The 26,361-nt window shown below is 38.1% G+C and overlaps 2 protein-coding genes across 5 annotated transcripts in view; one reads left to right on the top strand and one right to left on the bottom strand.

The window, feature by feature from the left end:
• Positions 1–2,644, bottom strand: part of tubgcp3 (tubulin gamma complex component 3) — a 31,903-nt gene extending 29,259 nt beyond the window's left edge. Inside the window, exon 1 of the mRNA XM_062060802.1 lies at positions 2,073–2,644. Within this exon, the coding sequence (XP_061916786.1) occupies positions 2,073–2,148 (76 nt within the window). The 5' untranslated portion in view covers positions 2,149–2,644. The remainder of the gene's footprint in view (positions 1–2,072) is intronic.
• A 5,544-nt stretch (positions 2,645–8,188) lies between these two features.
• Positions 8,189–26,361, top strand: part of atp11a (ATPase phospholipid transporting 11A) — a 91,034-nt gene continuing 72,861 nt past the window's right edge. For 2 of the 4 annotated variants that reach the window (XM_062060786.1, XM_062060768.1), the window contains exon 1: positions 8,189–8,529. In XM_062060786.1, the coding sequence (XP_061916770.1) occupies positions 8,485–8,529 (45 nt within the window). In that variant the 5' untranslated portion in view covers positions 8,189–8,484. The remainder of the gene's footprint in view (positions 8,530–26,361) is intronic. The other 2 variants (XM_062060778.1, XR_009827495.1) reach the window with 2 other exon arrangements.

Below are 26,361 nucleotides of genomic sequence, written 5' to 3'. Positions count from 1 at the left end.
CGCTGTGCTCTTTGATTGTCTTTTATGTATTTTGTGTTCTTTGATGTTTCCTTCTTGTTTTAAAATGTTTGTTTGTTTTTTTACCTTATCTTATGTTGACTTTTTGCATCTGCACTGCAACCACATCATTTCCCCAGTGTGGGATAAATAAAAGTCTACTCTCTTATACTGGGGTCTTTTCTTAAGCAAATTTCAATTATGCAAGCGAATAATCCAAATTTCAGAATGTGATTTAATAAATATTATTGACAGTCCCATTAGCATTTGAATGTAATGTAATCTTATTCAAACTACATTATAAAATGTTAAATGATCTGCATTTATAAATCACTTTACAAACCTGGAATGATACCCAAAGCACTTTACATTATACTTCACTTTCATTCATTCACACAAACATTCACACACTGATAGAATATGTATGTCATGTCATTGACCCAAAATATATGTTTAGACTCTCAATGTCACATACATTCTGCACCATATTCTAACGTATTGAGACGTTTGGAGCAGTGCTTCTCAAACTGTGGTACGCATACCACAAGTCACTTTAATGTACTTGTTAAATAAAACCTTGGCCTTGTTTTTAATGAATATGTAGCCCTACTACGCTACTGTGTTTCACTGTTGGTCATTGTGGAGGTTTTCTGAGGTGGTACGTGGTGCAAAAAGTTTGGGAACCACTGCGGTATTATTATTTCTTGTTACGTTAAGTTGGAAAATGTAAAAAAATTATACTTCAGCAGTTTTTAACATTGTCTAAGTGCACCCTTTACAAAACCTTTAATACGCTCTCACAAATACTTTTTACATTGGTTGTGCGACGCAGTTCTAATCTCAAAAAATGGTATTGCCCATTCAGATGAATTAAAATCAATTTAATTGGTGCTTGGCCACTCAAGACAGGACAATTTCAACATTTAAACATCACTTCTAAAAAGAAAAACAAACATTTGAATAAGAAATATTGTTTGAAAACAGTACGATAGAATTGAATACAAACAACTACAGGAGGTAACATTTACATAGGAGAGCGGATTTTTACAGTATTGACTTTGAGCTGCTTCTCCATCAAACACCATGAGCAGCTTCTCCATATTTTCATGGATAAACGTGCATCGTTTACATATTATTTTAACATCTATGTTAAGTTAAAGGTTAAAGTTAAAGTACCAAAGATTGTCTCACACACACACACAGTAGGTGTGGTGAAATGTGTCCTCTGCATTTGACCCATCCCCTTGTTCACCGCCTGGGAGGTGAGGGGAGCAGTGAGCAGCAGCGGTGGCCGCGCCCGGGAATAATTTTTGGTGATTCAACACCCAATTCCAACCCTTGATAATGAGTGCCAAGCAGGGAGGTAATGGGTCCCATTTTAGTAGTCTTTGGTATGACTCGGCCGGGGTTTGAACTCACGACCTACCGATCGCAGTGCGGACACTCTAACCACAAGGCCACTGAGCGGTTATTAGACATGTTTATTCTATTTTTTTGTTTTCTTGTTTTAATTGTGTCCTAAGAATGTGTCCCCCGTGGACTTTTAGCAGGTTTGAAACAACAGTTTTTGCTTTATTTTATTTTTTTAAGGCTTTTATTCCCCACTTTAGGCCGTTTGCCTAAAGTAATCCTTGAAAATATATATGTTGCAAAAGCTTGGGTACACTGCAATCATGCCAGAGTATATGGTGATTATTAGACTGCATTGACGTCTGCAGACAACACATGCAGCCTCTCTAGTAAAACAAAAAAAAAGACGTGCAAAATATGCAGCATTTAGTGGTTAATAGTCCTGATGGTTTATGTGCACTTGCAGAAACGGAGGCAAGTAATTTTATGCTAGTTTTAGTAATACTGCAATGCTGCTCTGCACATCCTGTCAAGAAGCACACCCAACCTATGTAGTCTCAAATACAGTCCAAATGTGCGCAGTCTGGCGTGAAAACGATAAGCCGAATTGGAAGCATGTTGACAAACATTCACACCATACCTTTAAATACAGTTACAACACAGGTGACGCTGCTTTAGAACGATACATATGAATAATATTCGCATTCAGAGTTATGCTAATGTACCTTCGCTTTTCCCCGTGATTCTGCAGCAGAGGCTCTGGAGAAGCACATTGGGTGATTTCTGATCCAGAGTCGCCATACTATCCGTGATTAGAGTTCCGCGCGGTGTAATATCTAAACAAGCATATCGAAATAAACATCACAGTATTTTTAAGAGAGAGAAACAGTTACTTCCAATCAACCAGTACGAGCAACGCCATTTTGACAAGTTAAGTTTAAGGGGGCGTCAGAGAGGAAAAGCAACCTCAGCCGGTGAAAAATATTCTTCAAAGTAACAGCCTGTGGATATTTTCCTCCAGCAAAAGTTGTATCGTGTCATTTAAACTGTGAACATTATGAGATACTAAAAACAAACATAAAGCTTAGAATTCAGGATATTAACAAATGAGTTCAATCGTCACAATTACGCTTGCAACGTTTAGGTACAGCTTTTATACTGAAAATAACAACCGGATTACTGTGTAGATGTTAAAAAGAACTTAACGTTACTGTTCAACAAAACCCGCCGAAAAGCGTCTCCAGGAAGCGCAAGACGGACAAACGAGGGAAAACAGTTCCTTCTCGAAACAATGTAATTGCGCAGATTCGTTCCTATCCCTGCACTGTGGAAATTGACCTGTACTCAATTGTACTGTGATGATGATAACAATGTTGCAGTCTTTATTTTTGTTTTCTTCGATAGATAGATGGACAGATGTCAAAATACTGCTTCAAAAACATACTTTAGTCAGTGAAAATATATGTTCAAAGGCCATTATATACAGTATGTAGAATAACGTATTACAAATGTTTTAAAGTGACAATATAATATTATAATATTTAATGGATAATTATTAGAATATTATTTATGTTATTTTTTCCCCATTTAGTACATCCTTTCGGGATCTTTCTGTGTGGAGTTTGCATTTTGTTCCACCCCCTGGGAGGGGAGGGGAGCAGTGAGCAGCAGCGGTGGCCACGCTCGGGAATCATTTTGGTGATTTAACCCCCAATTCCAACCCTTGATGCTGTTCTCACCGGGTACTCCGGCATCCTCCCACTTCCAAAGAGATGTACTTGGGGTAAGGTTGATTGGCAAAAACTAAATTGGCCCTAGTGTGTGAATGTGAGTGTGAAATGTGTCTGTCTTTCTGTGTTGGCCCTGCGATGAGGTGGCGACTTGTCCAGAATTCAGCTGGGATAGGCTCCAGCACCCCCGTGACCCGGAGAGGGACAAGCATTAGAAAATGGATGAATGGATGGATGGCTGGCATTTGTATTCCTCACTGACAGCAGAGGGTGAGCGGGTCGATCCCGACATCGACCGCATGGATACTAACTGCAGTACTACCAGTATCGGTTTAATAATGAACGCGATAGTCAGTTCTCTGCTGTTTTTTACAATCACCTCTAAATGTTTTTGTTTGTGTTGTTCATATTGTTAAAGTTAAAGTTGAAGTACCAATGATTGTCACGCACACACTAGGTGTGGCGAAATTATTCTCTGCATTTGACCCATCACCCTTGATCACCCCCTGGGAGGTGAGGGGAGCAGTGAGCAGCAGCGGTGGCTGCGCCCGGGAATAATTTTTGGTGATTTAACCCCCAATTCCAACCCTTGATGCTGAGTGCCAAGCAGGGAGGTAATGGGTCCCATATTTATAGTCTTTGGTATGTTACATTGTTGAGATTGTTACATGTATTGTTATATTGTTACATTCAGAATTGAGAAATGCGTCGGCCAAAGAAGGGCATTTGGGGGCAAAAAAGTAGAAACATTTTAGTTAAATGAACATTATTAATATTATAACCAAATGTAATACAAACCCCGTTTCCATATGAGTTGGGAAATTGTGTTAGATGTAAATATAAACGGAATACAATGATTTGCAAATCCTTTTCAACGGATGGTTCCTGCTGGCCCCACTATGGACTGGACTTTCGCTGATGTGTTGGATCCACTGTGGACTGGACTTTCACAATATTATGTCAGACCCACTCGACATCCATTGCTTTCGGTCTCCCCTAGAGGGGGGGGGGGGGGGGTTTTACCCACATATGCGGTCCTCTCCAAGGTTTCTCATAGTCATTCACATTGACGTCCCACTGGGGTGAGTTTTCCTTGCCCGTATGTGGGCTCTGTACCGAGGATGTCGTTGTGGCTTGTACAGCCCTTTGAGACACTTGTGATTTAGGGCTATATAAATAAACATTGATTGATTGATTGAACCCATATTCAATTGGAATGCACTACAAAGACAAGATATTTGATGTTCAAACTCATAAACTTCATTTTTTTTTGCAAATAATAATTAACTTAGAATTTCATGGCTGCAACACGTGCCAAAGTAGTTGGGAAAGGGCATGTTCACCACTGTGTTACATCACCTTTTCTTTTAACAACACTCTGTAAACGATTGGGAACTGAGGAAACTAATTGTTGAAGCTTTGAAAGTGGAATTCTTTCCCATTCTTGTTTTATGTAGAGCTTCAGTCGTTCAACAGTCCGGGGTCTCCGCTGTCGTATTTTACACTTCGTAATGCGCCACACATTTTCGATGGGAGACAAGTCTGGACTGCAGGCGGGCCAGGAAAGTACCAGCACTCTTTTTTTTACGAAGCCACGCTGTTGTAACACGTGCTGAATGTGGCTTGGCATTGTCTTGCTGAAATAAGCAGGGGCGTCCATGAAAAATACGGAGAGAGAGAGAGAGAGAGAGAGAGAGAGAGAGAGAGAGGTTTCCCTGCTCCTCAGGGGATTTTATAAAATGTTATAAGGGGATGATATAGCCTCTGTGTTTTTTCCTGACGTAACGTATATTCCGCTCTACCCCGGTATTGAGCACTGTATAGCGGATAAACCACAGAAAACTTGACTATATATATCTATATCCATTTATATATATATATATATATATATATATATATATATATATATATATATATATATATATATACATATATATATATATATATATATATATATATATATATATATATATATATATATATATATATATATATATAAGTATATATATATATATATATATATATATACATATATATATATATATATATATATATATATATATATATATATATATATATATATATATATATATATATATATATATATATATATATATATACAAACCCAGTTTCCATATGATTTGGGAAATTGTGTTAGATGTAAGTATAAACGGAATAAAATGATTTGCAAATCATTTTCAACCCATATTCAATTGAATATGCTACAAAGACAACATATTTGATGTTCAAACTGATAAACATTTTTTTTTTTTGCAAATAATCATTAACTTTAGAATTTGGTGCCAGCAACACGTGACAAAGAAGTTGGGAAAGGTGGCAATAAATACTGATAAAGTTGAGGAATGCTCATCAAACACTTATTTGGAACATCCCACAGGTGAACAGGCAAATTGGGAACAGGTGGGTGCCATGATTGGGTATTAAAGTAGATTCCATGAAATGCTCAGTCATTCACAAACAAGGATGGGGCGAGGGTCACCACTTTGTCAACAAATGCGTGAGCAAATTGTTGAACAGTTTAAGAAAAACCTTTCTCAACCAGCTATTGCAAGGAATTTAGGGATTTCACCATCTACGCTCCGTAATATCATCAAAGGGTTCCGAGAATCTGGAGAAATCACTGCACGTAAGCAGCTAAGCCCGTGACCTTCGATCCCTCAGTCTGTACTGCATCAACAAGCGACATCAGTGTGTAAAGGATATCACCACATGGGCTCAGGAACACTTCAGAAACCCACTGTCAGTAACTACAGTTGGTCGCTACATCTGTAAGTGCAAGTTAAAACTCTCCTATGCAAGGCGAAAACAGTTTATCAACAACACCCAGAAACGCAGTCGGCTTCGCTGGGCCTGAGCTCATCTAAGATGGACTGATACAAAGTGGAAAAGTGTTCTGTGGTCTGACGAGTCCACATTTCAAATTGTTTTTGGAAACTGTGGACGTCGTGTCCTCCGGACCAAAGAGGAAAAGAACCATCCGGATTGTTATAGGCGCAAAGTTGAAAAGCCAGCATCTGTGATGGTATGGGGGTGTATTAGTGCCCAAGACATGGGTAACTTACACATCTGTGAAGGCGCCATTAATACTGAAAGGTACATACAGGTTTTGGAGCAACATACAGTATGTTGCCATCCAAGCAACGTTACCATGGACGCCCCTGCTTATTTCAGCAAGACAATGCCAAGCCACGTGTTACATCAACGTGGCTTCATGGTAAAAGAGTGTGGGTACTAGACTGGCCTGCCTGTAGTCCAGACCTGTCTCCCATTGAAAATGTGTGGCACATTATGAAGCCTAAAATAGCACAAGGGAGACCCCCGGACTGTTGAACAACTTAAGCTGTACATCAAGCAAGAATGGGAAAGAATTCCACCTGAGAAGCTTAAAAAATGTGTCTCCTCAGTTCCCAAACGTTTACTGAGTGTTGTTAAAAGGAAAGGCCATGTTACACAGTGGTGAACATGCCCTTTCCCAACTACTTTGGCACGTGTTGCAGCCATGAAATTCTAAGTTAATTATTATTTGCAAAAAAATAAATAAAGTTTATGAGTTTCAACATCAAAAATCTTGTCTTTGTAGTGCATTCAATTGAATATGGGTTGAAAAGGATTTGCAAATCATTGTATTCCGTTTATATTTACATCTAACACAATTTCCCAACTCATATGGAAACGGGGTTTGTATATATATATATAATATATCTAATATTTTATGTTTAATTATTGAAATAATAATTACTATTATGTTTTGCTTTTATATAGTTATTTTGTTCTATTGACTTTAGTTTGCTCAAACATGTATATGTAATGAAACACATAAGGAAATAATGTTATAATTTTGGTAAAATATTGACTGCTCTCTATTGACAAGCGGTAGAAAAATGGATGGATGGATGGATATATTATTGTATATATATATCTGAAATGTGTTTGTTGATATGTAATCATTTATTGCCTTAAATCAGGGGTGTCCAAACTTTTTTCATTGAGGGCCGCACACGAAAAAAATTAAAGCATGCGGGGGCCATTTTGATTTTTTTCATTTTCAAATCATAACAAAATATATAAATATAAAGGGTCTCAGTCATTAAAATGTTAAAAATAAGTCAAATTATTATTATTTTTATTTATTTAAACGCTTACATTAAATCTTTATATCAACTTCAGGTTGATATAACGTTAAAAAAAAAGGTTTTATGCCTTTTCTGTCAAAGACAACTTTGTTTTTTTATAGTAAAACTGAAATATGCAGTATTTTCCCCACCGCCCAAAACATTCAGAAAGCAATGTTTGATGTGAAGTAATTGAAACCCTAAAAAGATCAATAATGCAGGACACCATTGATTTGAATTCATTATTATTTTTGATCAATCACAGTGAAAAGATATATAAAATCTCATTAAATATATTTGGGATTCAAAAGGTCCCCTACTCATATAGTGATACATTTTTTATCATATATTTGTTTTACTTTCAACACTTAAATTACGAGATCAACTTCAGATATATCTGTCCTGTTTGTTCTATGCTCTTATGTCAAAGAAAACATTGTTTTTATATGGCAACCACACAATATATGCAATATTTTCCACATAAAACATTTTAAAGCGAAATATTTGAAGTAATTGGAGCCTTGAATAGGTCAATAATTGATTATAACATTGAATTTAAAAAAAAAATTTTTTTTTTTTGAGCAATGGCAAAAAAAGCAAAATAAAGAAAGACAAACGAAAAACAAACAGCCTGCGTGGCAGCTTTGTGTCAACATTGCAACTTTTCCTCTTTAGATTTCACCTCACTCCACTTTTTTTAATGTTTATTTTTAATTTTAGCAATAGCATTTCCAGAATGTGTGGCGGGCCGCTAAACAATTAGCTGCGGGCCGCACTTTGGACACCCCTGCCTTAAATGTTTGTTAGATTTGCATATGGTCATGAATTGATCAACAGGCAACATCAGGAAGGGGAATTCGATTATTTTGATCATTTTCAAGTTTTAAAGGTATCCGACTCAGTGTTGGTATCGGCAATGCTATCCATGTCGTCACTTATCGCCCAACCCGACTGACAGCAATCGAGTGCGCATGCGCCAACATCACCTGAGAGAAGCTCCTCCGCGGTGCGCGCGAGGCGAGAAGATTATAAAAGTCCAAGCGGGGGACGGAGAGGCGGACATTACTCCCAGCTTTGCCAGGAAACAACTTCAACTTCCCTTTTGCCTTTCTCGCTCCTTCCAGGTGAGCTCGGGGTTGCTTTGTTTCGACCCAGCACGAAGAAAGGGGGAAGGAAAAAAAAAAGTCATGGATCGAGGAAGAGAATTAAGAACAAGCTAGCGCCTTTGGTGGGGGAGTGCGAGCCGGGGAGAAGCCGCGGTGTTCGGACACAGGATGGGGATGGATGTCAGCACTCTCCGGACCCTCATCAGCAGATATGTAAGTTTTTGTATAAACAGCGTCTTCCTTGTTCGTTTCCCCTCGCACACACTTGGACAAAATACAGACCAGAGCGGGGTTTTACTTCTTTTCCACCACTTATCCGGATTAAGTTTCACTCACGAGAGAGGAAGTGGCACCTTCTCACCGACTTATCAGCAAACTCTTTCCCTATTGGTTGAATACATTTTTTGTATTTTACTATAACCGGAAGTAAAATCCTTTTCATCCATTGTTGAGAAGTCACTTAGGAGTGTGTAGAGCAGGCCTGGGCAATTATATTGAAATTTTGAGAAAAAAATGTGTCTGGGGGCCGGTATTATTTTTTAGGAACACTAATACAAAACCTCACAATAATGCCTGATTGAATGCTAAAAGTTAAAGTTTCAAGTTTTCAAGTTTATTCACAATACCATAGAACAGGGGGTGTCCAAAGTGCGGCCCGGGGGCCATTTGCGGCCCGCAGCTAATTGTTTACCGGCCCGCCACACATTCTGCAAAAATTGCAAAATTGATAATATTGCAAAAATTTTAAAAAACATATGAAAAAAGTGGAATGAGGTGAAATCTAACAAGACAAAGTTGCAATGTTGACACAAAGCTGCCATGTAGGATGTTTTTTTTTCTTTGTTTATTTATATTTTTTTTGCCATTGCTAAAAAAACAAAAAACACTACAAATCTATGTTATAATGAATTATTACTTAAAAAATATCACTTTAAAATGTTTTATGTGGAAAAAATATTGCATATATCGTGTGGTTGCCATATAAAAACATCAAAGTTTTATTTGACAAAAGAGCATAAAACAAACAAAATAATAGTTCAAACGTAAAATCGATATTAAATTAAATTTCAGTTTTACTATAAAAAACAAAGTTGTCTTTGACAGATAACCTTTTTTTTAAAAAACTTTATATTAACCTCAAGTTGATATAGAGATTTACTGTAAGCGTTAAATAAAAAACAATAACAATAATTTGACTTATTTTTAACAGTTTAATGACTGAGACCCTTTATAGTCCCCGGGAGCCCTAAAGGTTAAAAAAAAAAATCCATATATTTTGTTAAGGTTTGAAAATGAAAAATATCAAAATGGCCCCCGCATGCTTACATTTTTCCGTGTACGGCCCTCAGTGGAAAAAGTTTGGACACCCCTGCCATAGAACAATTACAATAGTAGTGAATATCATTTAAAGATGTTGGTAAGTGAAAGGGTCCCCCAAATAAGCTAGAAGAAGCTTTTGACAGGGGGTCCAGAGGACAGTATATACATGGAATGATGAAAAATGGTAGCAAGCACAACAACAACAACAACAACAAAAACAACAACGCTATAAGATAAACACAAGATAATAGTACTAAAGCACGCATACACATACATTCATTCAACCATGAAAAACCCAACAGTAGTCAACCCCACATGAGGCATTAGAGATAGGTGGTTAATAGGTAAGTTTTCAGTTTCTTTTTGAAGTTGGAGAATGGATACCGCATCTTGAGGCTCTCATTAAGCCGGTTCCAAATCTTTGGTCCCCTGCATACAACACTTCGAGCGGTACAAGCCAGTAGATGATGTTTACCTGATATCAGATCTAAGTTACGAGTGTTGTGGGCATGCTGGGGATGGTAGATAGGAACCAAGCTACAGATCCTAAGATTCAGCCTGTGAATGACTTGATAGGTTAAAGAAGCATTTTGATAAATATTGAACTCTGTCAGTCTTAAGAGATGATAATTATGGAATAGATGTTGAGAGAGGGCATTAAACTTGGACCATGACAGGGCCCGTATGATTTTCTTTTGCATGGATTCTAATTTGTGAAGGTAGGTAGGGAAGGTGTTACACCAGATGACATTACAGTAGTTTAGATGTGGTTCAAAGAGAGTTTTATATAGGGTAAGTATACGTTATGACAGACCGCCTTAAAAAACGGAATGGAATCTCACATTTTTTAACTGAATTAGACACCCAGAATGTACATGAAAATAAAGAATGTGAGATTTACAATATTAACTATGAGCGATAAAACACTGAATGTTGACAACATTTGAACGTCACACCCCCTCGCCATCCACATTTACAAACACAGCAAAATATGATCGCCAAGGGTAAAAAAAAACAAAAAACACCTACTACAGTATCTGATACATCTGATATATCACTAAACTGTAGAACTTTGTTGTAAAAATCTCCTTCCGCATCTGTCCCTGACACCCACATTTCAGGCTCTAGAAACACTCTGTGGAAACGCTCCCCACCCACAGTGCTTGGTGCCTCGTCTGAGCTGCTGTGACTTAGATTACCATAGTAACTAGTATATCATGCAAAAGTGTATGATATACTTTAGAACTTGTTGTAAAAATCTCCTTCCGCGTCTGTCCCTGACACCCGCATTTCAGGCTGGCTGCTCTGGAAACACTCTGTGGAAACACTCCCCACCCACACTGCTTGGTGCCTCGTCTGAGCCGCTGTGACGTAGATTACCATAGTAACTAGTATATCATGCAAAAGTGCAGAATCAAACCATTGAAAGACTTGGTATTAGAGATGTCCGATAATATCGGCCGATAAATGCTTTAAAATGTAATGTCGGAAATTATTGGTATCATTTTTTTTATTGGTATCGGGTTTTTTATTTTTTTAATTAAATCAACATAAAAAACAGAAGATACACTTACAATTAGTGCACCAACCCAAAAAACCTCCCTCCCCCATTTACACTCATTTACACTCATTCACACAAAAGGGTTGTTTCTTTCTGTTATTAATATTCTGGTTCCTACATTATATATCAATATATATCAATACAGTCTGCAAGGGATACAGTCCGTAAGCACACATGATTGTGCATGCTGCTGGTCCACTAATAGTACTAACCTTTAACAGTTAATTTTACTCATTTTCATTAATTACTAGTTTCTCTGTAACTTTTTTTATATTGTTTTACTTTCTTTTTTATTCAAGAAAATGTTTTTAATTTATTTATCTTATTTTATTTTATTTTATTTTTTTAAAAAGGACTTTATCTTCACCATACCTGGTTGTCCAAATTAGGCATAATAATGTGTTAATTCCACGACTGTATATATCGGTATCGGTTGATATCGTTATTGGTAATTAAGAGTTGGACAATATCGGATATCGGTAAAAAAGCCATTATCGGACATCCCTACTTAGTATAGTTCAAGACTTAACGGTCATTCGAAAACATCACTGCACATCATAATGCCAGCTACACTTTCCAGCTTAAAGATGTAAAAAAAAAAGGATTTGGGAATGTCCTGCGGGCCAGATTGAAAAGCTTAACGGGCCGCATGTGGACCCCGGGCCTTAATTTGCCCAGGTCTGGTGTAGAGAAACTGGGACTTGCACAAATTCGATTAGATTAGATTAGATTAGTTTATTTCAAAGGGGACAATGCAATTTCATAAAAACACATGACTACACATGGTTAAAAAAGCCAGAATTAGCCAGAAGGTTAGTTTTCATCTGTAGTTCCCTGGCCATGATGTAAAAAAAAAAGGCAGTAAAATTACAATTTAAAAGAAAAAGAAAATAAAAAGAGAGAAAAAGAAAAAAAGTACACGATACTACGGAGCCCCTATAGGGACATGGGGGACATTTTTTTTTAGATATGTTTCTCGTGTGCTCGAGACGTTTTCCCGTGAGCACAAGAAACTAAGGGTGTAACGGTACACAACAATTTCGGTTCGTTACGTACCTCGGTTTAGAGGTCACGGTTCGGTTCATTTTCGGTACAGTAAGAAAACAACAAAATATAAATTTTCTGGTTATTTATTTACCAAAATTGGTAAACAATGGCTTTATCCTTTTAACATAACAATAACATACATATACACACAGGGTCGATTGCCAGGGTTAATGCAGTCAACATATATAAAATAAAAACTAAATAAGATAAGACTCAGAATTGGTTTCTTAACAAAACCTTTCTACATATAAAGTGCAACATTTCCACATATAAAGTGCAACATTAAACTGCTTCAAGTTGTTGCTCAGATTAAATAAAATGACAAAACTTTTCTTCTGCATACAAAAAGTGCAACATTAAACAGTTTCAAGTCAACTCAGCCTCAGATTAACTTTTCTTCCCCCCCAGCCTTTAACCCTGGTGACTTTCACTCAATGTTCATGTTTTTTGCCAGAAAAATCAGTTTATCCACATTGTCTACAGAAAGAGCAGACCTGCTTGCAGTTAAAATGTCTCCAGCTGTGGAAAATACCCTTTCACCGGGCACGGAGGTAGCAGGTATGGCGAGGTAGTACCTGGCTAACTTGGCAGTAAGAGGATATATGGGCTCATTGTTCTTCCACCATAGAAGTGGATCAAAATCTAGTTTTTAATGCAATATGGTCTTAGATCTGCTGCTATAAAAACACCAACGGCATTTGTTATTGCTTTAGCCCTGCCTGACTCGCCAAGGAGAGGCTGCTTGAATGCGGTGGGAGCTGTGTTTGTTCGTCTTTCTCTTCGTTGAAGCAAACGGGAGATCTTAACGAGGCAGGAGGGTCTTCCAGCTCTGGCTTTTGCATGTTTTAGTAGCCCGGTCGCTGCTAGCATGCCGTGTGTTGTGCCTCAGTGTGCATTGTTTACACAACGTGCGATACGCTACTTAATATGTCCGTGTGGAAACTCGTTCGGTACACCTCCGAACCGAACCGAATCCCCCGTACCGAAACGGTTCAATACAAATACACGTACCGTTACTCTCTTACAAGAAACTTATCTAAAAAATATATTTTCCCCATGTCCCTATATGTTTCTTGTGCTCACGGGAAAACATCTCGAGCGCACAAGAAACTTTTGCATGAGCACGAGATATATATCTAAAAAAAAAAAAAAAGTTCCCCCATGTCCCTATAGGGCAAGCATGGGCAACTATTTTGACTCGGGGGGCCAAATTTAGAGAAAAATATGTCTGGGGGCCGGTTTTTAGTAACACTAATACAAAAACTAAAAATAATGTCTGATTGAATGCTAAACAATGTATGACAGACCGCCTTAAAAATCGGAATGGAATTTAAATTTTTTTTACTGAATGCGACACGATCTGAATATTGACAACATATGAACGTCACAGCCCCTCTCGATCAACATATTTTACAATGAAGCGAAACGCAATAAAAATGCAACACACAGCGAAATATGAACGCAAAGGGTAAAAAAACCCCCCCCACCTACAATCTAATATATCTGATATATCACTAAGCTTTAGAACTTGTTGTAAAAATCTCCTTCCGCGTCTGTCCCTGACACCCGCATTTCAGGCTGGCTGCTCTGGAAACACTCTGTGGAAACACTCCCCACCCACACTGCTTCGTGCCTCGTCTGAGCCGCTGTGACGTAGATTACCATAGTAACTAGTACATCATGCAAAAGTGCAGATTACAACCATTGAAATACTTTGTATAGTTCAAGACTTACGGTCATTTGAAAACATCACTGCACATCATAATGGCAGCTACAGTTTCCATCTTAAAAATCTAAAAAAATTATTTGGGAATGTCCGGCGGGCCAGATTGAAAAGCTTAATAGTGAATTATATTTATATAGCGCTTTTCTCTAGTGACGTAGCTTAATTGTTAGGGCCTTAATTTGCCAAGGTCTGCTATACATATACAATATGATAAAAAATAGAATACAACATCACAACATAACATTTATCTTAGCATCAAAACAGGCTCATCTTTTAGTGCTGGCAGCTGTGGGCGTTGATAAGCCACATTTACAATTTTTTTTGTGAAGGCCTTGTAAATTGTGACCAATTTAACCTCCTCAGGTACTGAGTTCCACACATTTGCGCTCCTTACTGACCAGGCCGACTTACTGAAAATGCCTCCTGCGCAGAGGAATATAACAGTCACCTCCGACAGAGCCTCGAGTGACACGCTCACAGCTGTTTCTTTGACTGATGAACTCTGGAGCCAATTCATGCAGTACTTTATATGTCACTTTTAAGTCTGCAAATGCGTGAAGACTGTCCCAGTTTAAAATACTGTATTTTTTTTAGAATGGCACAGTGATGATAGTGCCTAGGTTTTTTTTATCCATAACCTTATGAAACAAAATACTAAACACTCACATTAATAATAAAGAAGTCACAAGTCAAGTATCAGAAACTGAGTAAATCCACTTCATGGAACTTATTATCAGTATGCCTGTGCTGATGTAGAAGTCATGTATTTCCAGTGGAGTTTCTGCCATCCAATTTAATATAATATGCGACATCTCCCATTTGGGCTGGACTTCCAAAGAATCATTCACATGAATTATGTAATCCAGTTGTTTTTTCTTTTTCTCCCTGCTAGTCAAATCGATGGGCTGCAGTGGAGCCACCAGCTCTGTATGGCTCTTGCATTAGGCTCCACACTAATGTGTTGAGTGAGACGAGCGCCGCACACATGAGAGTCCGAGAGCTCCTTGCTCATCTGAGGCTTAGATCCGGCCTCCCAACTGTTGCTAATGGCCAATAAACTGAAATCCCTGCTGCATGGGAGCAGAAGTGGAGCTGCGTAGTAAGAAGCGAGTTGAGACAAGCCGGTGACTGATAGGATGTGGGATGCTGATGAGGTCTGCTTGTGTAATTGATCTGGATAACGGCTTAAGACAAATGGGTTTGGGCTAAATTGATTGTGTTGCCAGCGCAACACAAACCTGCATGCACAGCGGACTGCTGAATATTTAAGATTAGGGTTGGGAACATTTATCTGTTTGTCAATACGTTGCTTTCATGAAATATCCGTCAATACACGGGAGACAGCATTATAATGGACGAATATGTCCCTAACCGCATCTGGGAGAAAACGGAACACTTAAGTCTTTTTTTGGCCAGCAGTAGCAAAAGTCGTAGGATAGCAGAGGTGGGTACTAGTAATGCACTACTTTGTCAGGGTTTCTGCAGGTCATTAAAAAGCATTAAACGTAATTAAATGGATTTGGTGAAAGTTGGAGGCCTTAAATGGCATGAAAAATAAAACAATTTGATGTCCAAAGGCATTAAAAAAATGTAATGTGGTGCAATTAGCTAATCACAAGTGGGCGATTAAAGGTAGGCAGCAGTTAACGGTGGCAAATTTATTTGGCTTGAACAGCAAAGCAACTTCTGCTGTCACCACGACGCCACCATAACTGGCAGCTGCTGCTACCACTACAGACAAATAAATAAATAAGATAAATTCTCAGACTAAACCATCTTGTGAGCCAATTGTAATTCACTAGAGGGTACCAGTTAATGTATACTTTTCAGCTATTCAAGATTATCATTGTCCAGTGTTTCCCACACATTCATTTATTTGTGGTGGCCCGCCATGAAAGAATTACGTCCGCCACAGATAGATTTTTTATTTATTTTTTTGTCCTGTCCAGCTTCTCAGGCAAATCATATAGTTGATGTAGATGCCCATATCGGCTGTTCAGATTTACTTTACAAAAGAGAAGTGTAGGATACTTCTCTTGTTGCCTTATTTGTATTTGACTTTATTAAATGTATTTATATTATCATTTGGTGCAGCTGGGCCGGCGCAGGAGGGGATAGAAAGAGAGAAATTATCATGTTGCTGGTAAATAATATGGTTGTAGTAGTAGGCTAAAGTTAAATTATTTAGTATGCACTAATTAAAGGGGCAGAGCTTTAAGAGACATTTTAGCTTTTATATTTTATAAGATATATTTTTTGTAAGAACCACAATTAATAAATATATTTCAGTGAATAACTTATTGTTCAAATCTGTATATAAATATGTACATAAAGTGTTGTAATTATATTGTAAAATGGATGGATGGATGGATGGACGTTTAAAACAAAACTGTTATTATTAATTCGTAAGTATACATTTTTTGAGCCTTTTTAGAGAAAATCATATCATTGTAGTGAATTATGCAAATTGCTCGATGATGTCATGGTGACCACGCCCAATAGCCACGCCCATAGCCACGCCCCCACCGCCACAGGTATCTTGGCAGTTTATGGGAAACACTGTTGTCTAATGCTTATCATGTTGTCTGCACAGACAGTTGTAAGCTTTTGACTATATATATATATATATATATATATATATATATATATATATATATATATATATATATATATATATATATATATATATATATATATATATATATATATATATATATATATATATATATATATATATATATAATATTTATCTGCAGTAGGACATGAGCATTAAATTTGCTTAAAGTTGCATTAAAAAGGCATACAAAAAATATTACATTAGGTTTGCTGAGTACTTGCAGAAACCCTGTCTGTTATGTTTTCTTAAGGAACTTTTTGGATAAATTGTATTTGTTAACGTAGTTTTAATGCAACATACTTTTTACTTTTATTGAAGTAAATGCAACGTTTACAATGGGAGATGACATCAGATGTGTAAGTGGGACAGTCAGAGTTGCTAAGAATTTAGGTTCATAGAAGATTCCATAAGAACTGCTTTTGATCCCACTCGTGGAAGAGTGGGGTAGTGATACAAAAACTGCAATTTTTCAAACTCAATGAAAAAATAAATACAAATGCAAATGGCCTCATGTCACAGACATGTTTTATGAGGAATACCTGGAATATGAATGTATTGCAACTTTTCCTTTTTTTTTTTTAAAGAATACCAACGCATGGGGTCATTTTTCTAAGGGATCATTTTACTTGAATCATATTACTCTAAAGCAGTCCTTCTCAAATAGTGGGGCGAGCCCACAAATGCCCGTGGGGGGTGCGAGTGACCATGCTTTTCTTTGCCGTACTAGAATATGATGAAGTGTATGTAGTGTTGGGCTTCACTCTGAGGAAAGACTGGTGTTGTTTTCTTTAATGTTGATACAGATACAATGTTTTGCAGAGGTGTACTTGTAACAATTTTATGGACAAGATGGTGGGGCGCAAAATATTTTCTTTTTTCCTCGGTGGGCGTAACAGAAAATAATTGAGAAGCACTGCTCTAAAGTAATAGTATTTTTACCTGAGTACAATTTTTGGCTATGCTACCCACCTCGGTAAGATAAAGAGGGGAAAGTCAGGCTATAATTTTTGGCTTTTTTTTAAAAAGCAGATGTGCTTTTTAGTCTCTTGGGTCATGCTGCATAACCTTGGTCACTCGCCACCCAGTTGCCGGGTCACCGTCTCTCCAGTTGCCGCCATCTCTCATTATCTCAGACGGGCCGAGGACGTTATGTAAGCTGTGCTTCTCAAGTGTAATATGCATTGTAATCTCTGTGTCCGTGAAGAATGGGAGTTGAATGTAATCGCAGCGACACGAAGGAGCTCACTTGTGGTCCATTCACGCCGCCGGCTCGCATACTCCCATTTATCTTATCCGACTCCTCCAAGAGTTTTAATAAGACCGTTTAGGAAGGTTTTGAATGTAGACAGTCTACAGCAGGGGTGTCTATTTTATTGGTTGCATGCAGAGACATTTATAGAATGTTGTGCTTCAAGATGCTTTAAACAATCCAACATACTTTATTTCAATGCATGCTAGGCTATCTGAACAAACCAACATCTAAGCTTGCAAAGAAAACAGCAAAGCTATACTGAATCTTTGTTTTAGCTGCTTTTATTCATTTTTTTACTGAACTAATTTTTTTAATTTATTAAATTGACACAGTCAAACTTCTAAGCAAATTTTAATCTTCAATAACCATACAGGAACTTTTAAAAGTGTCATATTATCAATTTTCTACATTTAAAACACTTCCTTGTGGTCTACATAGCAGGTAATGGCCCTTTTGTAAAATTTTTGCATAGATTATGTTTTACAGACCATCTTCAAACTGCTTTCTGACTGTCTCTTCAGGATGCGCCGTTTTGTGGGTGGTCTTATTTACGTGGCTCCACTCCAACTGTGTCTTCTCCCCGCCGTCTTTGGTGTTGTTTTTAGTGCTTCCATAGCGAGTCTACTGACAGATATAAGTTAGAACTATAAATTACCTTGTATTAGAAAGGCAAGGCAACAGCGCCTCCTTGCCACACCCGCTGGATTAAAGATGCTCTGTATTTTGTCACACTGGGGAAGATTAGGCTGACATTGAATGGTTGTTCTGCAAAGTTTAAACAACTGTGGGGTGTTTTTTTTCTGATATATGTAGGAGAAACTGATCTCCAAATTAACCTTGATCGAATCACCATTTTAATATGGGTGGTTGATGAGCCTTTTGTGTGCTTGTGGGTTGCTATATGTCTCTAAGGCCATTCAGGAATTCAGCTGTCTTTGGTTTTATGTTGACTTCTGTCCGTGGTTTCTTACTTTATTTGTTATTATTATTATTATTATTAATATCATATATATATATATTTTTAAATTTTTGTATTTTTAAATTTTACTATTTGGGGAAAAACAGCACATTTGTTGTATGTTTGGCAACTTGTTCCAATTATGTGTGTAAAAAAAATTAATTAAAAAAATGTTTTAAAAAAAGAAAGACATGGCAACAGTGGAGGGTGCATGTACGAGCCAGTATGCCCCACAACAAGAGGATAGAGAAAAAGAAGGAGTTTATAGACTACATCTTCATAATACAAAGATGTATGCGCGCAAAGCACTTTGGGTGAATTTATACCGTATATGGATAATCCGCTGACATCACTGGATCACTGGTGGGACAAACGTCACAGGCCAGAGCAAATTCCAAACTGCTCGTTTAGATGACGTATAAAAAAAGGCAAGATTGTTTTTTATAACTATATTTGCAATGCCTCCATGATTTGATTTAAAATTTTCGGGACTTATGCACATCCCAAATACACAACAGCATGTCCCAATAGGTAAGAAATGTAAATTTTGCATGCTGACTGTCATACAAGTGTACAAAGAAGTTAACCACTGTTAAAAAAAATTACATAAAAACGATAAAAGCGGCTAAAAAAACAAAGGTGAAATGCGACAGAGAATTGTGCTGCGGATGCGCCTCACCCCTAAATTTCACCAAGTGTGTGCTGGGTGTGTACTGCGTCCAAGCTTTGACCCTCCAGAGCTCTATTAACGTAAGGCTTCTATGTTTACCAAGTCTGCACAGATAAGGATAAAGCAGGACTGGACGTGCAACACAAAATTGATTGATTTTCAGAATAAAATGATTTGTTTTTAATAATAGGTTACTTACCTATGTTAAAAGTGTTTAATATCAGTTTGAGTTCCACTACCAATTGTCTCGCGAGAATTACTGCGATTTCACTGAGGGAACTTGTCGGCCTCGTCACTACTGCTGTCTGGCGCAGCGGAGCCCTGTCCCGCTTTATACATAGCCGATGAGTATTGGCGGACCACATACCACGCAACAAACTTGCAGTACATTTGCAAGGCAAACGCACTAGGTGGAATCCCCGGGTCAGTATTTCCCACAGAATGTATCTGTGGTGTTGGGTTGGGGGAGTGTTGGGAGTTTCGGGGACTTATGGTGCATTCCATTAATCTCGGAGGTTGGAAGTCGTAGCTGGGAAAGACGTCACAGCCGAGTTACGAGGTCGAAAATAAAGATGGCCACATCCATGAAAGCTATTCTTGCGCTTGCCTTGTCTGAATACAAACAATTTATGGGAAAATATACACTCTTCCAGCAACCTTCAAACACGATGAATGAAGAGGAAACACCGACGCTATCGCTTGCGATGTAAAACATATAAAACGCAGTAAAAAATCTATTCATAAACATCCAACAATACATAATTCACGGCTGATTTAGTGTGACAAAATATAGTCAGACGGGCTACTGTAATAACAAATATAGAAGCTTCTGTTATTGTTAACACTCAAAGCAGTGATCTTTTGAAGGTGGTGAGGACTCCCTGACCTTTCTTGGTGGGTGTTCCAGTAGAAATGTCCAACTATGAACTCGGAAATTCCGGCTTCCCAGGACAAATTGAACGCACCGTTAATGACGTCATTGACTAATTTGCACAATTGTTTATAACGTGTAACAAAGTTAGTTGTGGTATGTGCATATGATGTTTGTTAAGAGGCAAGAGTTAAAATGCAATCCACCGTACGAAGTTTGAACAACAAGCTACACAGACGGTCTCATTATGATGTGTTTGTCAGCAAGAGCAAACAAAAAACAAAATAGATCTCAAATTTAATTGTGGCGTGGCTGCTAATACTAAATACAAAACATTTAACCTAGAATTGGATTTGACTTTAGAGATTCCACTGTAATGTAATGATTTAATAACGATGTGAGGGAAAGGAACCCAATAGATGCCCTTCATGAATTTTGTGAAGTGCCTCAGGAATTGGATTATTGTGTCAATACCTTTTTAAATCAAACTCAATATGTACAAGTACAATTAAGATGCTTTACAGTCAACTGAGAAAGAATGAATAAAATAGATTGAGTATGAGCGCGCGTTCGTGCATGTGAAAGATCCTGACTGCCCCACCTGTGTCTGTGATGGTGTGGGACTGCAACCGAGCAGCATTCCTCCCCGACCAACTAATCTAGATTCCTGGACAGGAATCACAATCTCCTCCCTCCACGTGGGGATTAAAGGGTTACTGGTGTTCACTACCTTCAACCACTTAATCCAGTTGACAAATTTGAGCCAATCACTAATCTGCTGCCGCTTGTATTCCACCAGACGCACTTTGCAGTGGTTGTGGAGAAGCTGGTGCAGTAACAGTGATATCACACGCGGGGAGGAGGAATAGAGTTGTAGTCAGGTGAGGTAGAGGCCGGCGGATCACATGTACTCTTCTTGTCAATAATTAACAAGCAGACAAGATGATGCTGTTTCTATTCTTCTGTGGCCTTCAACAGGGAGTCCAGGGGCCCATGTGGGGCCTGAAGAGGTGCTCCACGTGGGTCGTGAAATTTTTGGTTTCCAAAAAATATATTTTACCATATTTTTCAAGCTTTAGAGTGCACTAATATATAAGTCGTACAATATTGTTACATCTATTAGCCGCACCGGACTATAGGCCGCAGTTATATAACAGTACGAACGATTTTGCAAATGTTTGTTTACATACCGTATTTTTCGGAGTATAAGTCGCTCCGGAGTATAAGTCGCACTGGCCGAAAATGCAATATAAAGAAGGAAAAAAACATGTATAAGTCGCATTTTTTGGGGAAATTTATTTAATAAAACCCAACACCAAGAATAGACATTTGAAAGGCAATTTAAAATAAATAAAGAATAGTGAACAACAGGCTGAATAAGTGTACGTTATATGACTCATAAATAACCAACTGAGAATGTGCCTGGTATGTTAACGTAACATATTATGGTAAGAGTCATTCAAATAACTATAACATATAGAACATGCTATACGTTTACCAAACAATCTGTCACTCCTAATCGCTAAATCCCATGAAACCTTATACATCTAGTCTCTTACGTGAATGAGCTAAATAATATTATTTGATATTTTACGGTAATGTGTTAATAATTTCACACATAAGTCGCTCCTGAGTATGTCGCACCCCCGGCCAAACTATGAAAAAAACTGTGACTTATAGCCCGAAAAATACGGTACCTTAATTGTTTCCAATCGGTGCCTGTCACACGGCAGTAAAATGGCTGATTAAACAAAACAGAAGTCATCGTAATGGACACACTAGCCGCTGAAGCTAGCTCTCTAATCAGCTAAACAGACTCAATAACTACACAGTGACATTTTGGTGAATTTACAAAATTGAGACAATACAAAAATAATGCCATTGTAAGTTAATATGCTAACACAGACATTTGTAAGCATGTTAGCATATTCACTAATGCTAATGATTACTTGCATGAAAACAATCCTATGAACATTACACATGGGACAATTTAGTAAGTTTAAATGGTTTTAGTTAAAACTTACAAACATTGCTTGGAGTGATAAATGAAGAAATCCTTTCGAGCAGAAACGGTATGGACACATACTACCAGTTCAACGAACAAAACAGGAAGTACATTTTCAACCCGAAGCGCCTGCAGAGAGCTAACACTTCCAAAAGATGGCGCCATAGCACAAACAATAACATACATTTTCAGTAGCTGCTTTTCATTGCAGTTTTTCGCAAAATAACAGCAATATGTCTGAAATGTTGAAGACGTGCATTTGCGCCTTGTAGGTGTTTTCATTAAAGGGTGTTTTGCATCATTAGTCATAATTCTTGTAAAATAGCCTCCACATTGAGGAAGATGGATGTTTTGTGATTCTACGGGTTTGGAGCTGTGATTACAATTGCAGCCGCTGCTTTTGCCGTGATTGTCAATAGAAGACGAAGGCCACGGGTGATCACTCAAAGGAAACGTCTTTACGTATGGCAGAAGCCATGAATAAGGGATTTTTGGGAGAGAACTGCGAACGAGAAATTCACAGACGAGTCGTGGGCCACCTCGACATGGTTCGGGCCTGTGGCCGACCGATCAGAAGCGAAATCAAGACGACCCATCTTGCCTAGTTGTCATGCATTGGCGCCCCGCCGATTCGGTTGTTTCGGTATTTTGTAAAATGGAAAAAAAGTGTTCGAATCATGCTTTTGCGATACACTTCAATATCGAAATGTCTCAAAAACCACCTCTTGAGAGCGTAAAAATGTTTCTGGGGTAATGGAAACACATCTACAGTGTCTGTCAGTGTTCTTTAAAAACTATTTCTTGAATACAAAACATTATGGCCGTTACCGAAGAAAAATCCACAAATTAGCCGCCCCGTTTTATAAACCACAGGAATTCAAAGCTTAGGAAAAAAGTCGTGGCTTATAGTCCGGAAAATACGGAATGTTTCCTGCGCAATTTTTCCACTATATTTTTTTATTTAAATACAAAGTAACATTCATCCAACAGAGATGAAGATGTAGAAGATGTCACACAGGAGTTCTTTCAAGCAAAGCACCACTTTATTCACCTAGCCCTCCAATCACAAGGCTCGGACAGGTTCCCTGTGATTGGCCGAGGCCCTCTTCTCAGGAAATATTGGATGGTTACGTAATACGACAAAAAAAACATATGCAGAAGAGCGATAAGCCTGCCCTAGGGCTGGGCAATATAGCAAAAAAAATGATAACTGTTAATTTTTTCATATCATCCGATCTCAATTAATACCACCATTTTTATTTTATCAAGGTGGATTGTCCCTTGCAGGATTATAGCGAGTACCACATCTCTACTGTTTACTACTGCGGTATCTTGTATCAGACATTTCCAACATGTTTGATGGAGGTAATATACGCTAACAGCCGACAACTGTCATTTTGTTCATATCTATGACTGTGCTTACGAGAGGTGCAACAGTACAGGTAACCCACGCTACGGTGCATACCTGTTTTTTTGGTACGTTTTGTGGGGAACTACTTTTTTGCCTCTCAAAGTTATTATTTTTTTTTTTTGCTTGTCATCTCAAACATTCTGCAGTAAACAAAGTATAATTGGTGTAGTGAATACTGTAAGGCTTTTATTTCAAGTTAACATTTACTAAACAACACTTTCAAATAGAGATGTCCGATAATGGCTTTTTTGCCGATATCCGATATTCCGATATTGTCCAACTCTTAATTACCGATTCCGATATCAACCGATACCGATATATACAGTTATTATGCCTGATTTTGTTGTGATGCCCCGCTGGATGCATTAAACAATGTAACAAGGTTTTCCAAAATAAATCAACTCAAGTTATGGAAAAAAATGCCAACATGGCACTGCCATATTTATTATTGAAGTCACTAAGTAAATTTTTTTTTAACATGCCTCAAAACATCAGCTTGGAATTTGGGACATGCTCTCTCTGAGAGAGCCTTCGGAGGTTGAGGTGGGTGGGTGGGGGTGGGCTAGGGCTAGCGGTGGGTGTATATAGAGTTTGTGCTGCAAGGGGTTCTGGGTATTTGTTCTGTTGTGTTTATGTTGTGTTACGGTGCGGTTGTTCTCCCGAAATGTGTTTGTCATTCTTGTTTGGTGTGGGTTCACATTGTGGCGTATATTAGTAACAGTGTTAAAGTTGTTTATACCGCCACCCTCAGTGTGACATGTATGGCTGTTGACCAAGTATGCCTTGCATTCACTTGTGTGTGTGAAAAGCCGTAGATATTATGTGATTGGGCCGGCATGCAAAGGCAGTACCTTTAAGGCACGCCCCCAAAATTGTTGTCTGGGTGAAATTCGGGAGAATGGTTGCCCCGGGAGATTTTCGGGAGGGGCACTGATTAAGGCTGAAACGACGCGTCGACGTAGTCGACGTCATCGACGTCATCGGTTACGTAAATACGTCGACGCCGTTTTTGTGTGTCGATGCGTCGCATATTTACGTCACACTACCGTCATGGCGAAGCGCAAAGCAGACGATCAAAGCAGACGATGCGAGCGGTGCGAGCGAGGGGGAAAAATCACGCCAAAAGTCGTCAAAAGTGTGGAAGTATTTCCATACACAGCCTAATAATGTTGTTGTATGCACACTGTGTCGAGCGGAAATGGCCTATCATAGCAGCACAACGGCTATGAACGAACATTTGAAAAGAAAACCATCAACCATCAACTAGTCAATCGTCCGCGTGAGCATACGTTGTCATCATTACACAAAAACATGAATGTGTCATTTGTATCTGCTAGGAGTGTAACGGTACGTGTTTTGTATTGAACCGTTTCGGTTCGGTACGGGGGTGTACCGAACGAGTTTCTAAGCTAAAGCTAACTTTAGCTGCTAAAGTCTTAACAAGCTGCTTCGCTCCTTCTGCCTGTCTCAGCACGCAGCATTGTCCCACCCACACAACCATCTGATTGGTACACACGAAGCATTATCAGCCAATCAGCAGTGCGTATTCAGAGCGTTACCAGCCAATCAGCAGTGTGTATTCAGAGCGCATGTAGTCAGCGCTTCAGCGTCGAGCAGATAGGTGTTTAGCAGGTGAGCATCAGGCAGCGGACTCTCCCCAAATGATAATAAACACCTCCCAGTCAACTACTAGTAACATCACTATGAGCCCGTTGACCTTCTAGAAACTTAAACTGCAGCTCAGCTCACTCGCAGTCCTGGCTTGAGGTGAAGGCTAATTACCTCTCAGTTCCAGCCACATCGACCCCTTCTGAGCGCCTATTTTCAGCTGCTGGGAATATTGTAAACAAGAAAAGAACCAGAGCATGTAGACATGCTAACCTTTCTTCATTACAACTGTTAGTCACTCACTGGAATGAGTAGAATTGGTTATTGTGTACTGTGTTGGACTGGATGTTTATTTTGCACGTTTTAAAAGCAATACTTAATGTTTACAGTGCTCCAGAATATTTAGATTGACACTTTTTTGTATTGGATGTTTATCTTTATTTTTGCACATTTTAGCAAATAAGCAATACTTTCACTTTTGTTGAAATGTTTACACTGTTGTTACAGAATATTTCGTTTTACACTTTTTTGTATTGGATGTTTATCTTTATTTTTGCACATTTTAAAGCAAAATAAGCAATACTTTTACTTTTGAAATGCTTATACTATTGCAGAATATTAAGATTTGCACTGGATGTTGACTTTTATATTTGCACATTAAAAAGCAAATAAGCTACTTTTAATTTTGTTAAAGGTTAAAAGTTTTAAATGTTTACATTGTTACAGAATATTTAGTCATGTTGTTGTCAATGTTGACTGAGTGGCCATACTTCTTTTTTTTTGTAAATAAAAGCCATGCCTTTTGAAAAAACTGGCCTACATTTATTTTTCCATCTTCATTTTGAATAAAAAAATAATCGGTAAAAGGAAAAATAATCTATAGATTAATCGGAAAAAAATAATCTATAGATTAACCGATTAATCGAAAAAATAATCTATAGATTAATCGATAGAAAAATAATCGTTAGCTGCAGCCTTAGCACTGATATTCGGGAGTCT

This window comes from Entelurus aequoreus, linkage group LG01, assembly GCF_033978785.1.
Source record: "Entelurus aequoreus isolate RoL-2023_Sb linkage group LG01, RoL_Eaeq_v1.1, whole genome shotgun sequence".
Lineage (NCBI taxonomy): Eukaryota > Metazoa > Chordata > Actinopteri > Syngnathiformes > Syngnathidae > Entelurus > Entelurus aequoreus.
This window is presented reverse-complemented; position numbering and strand designations above follow the sequence as displayed.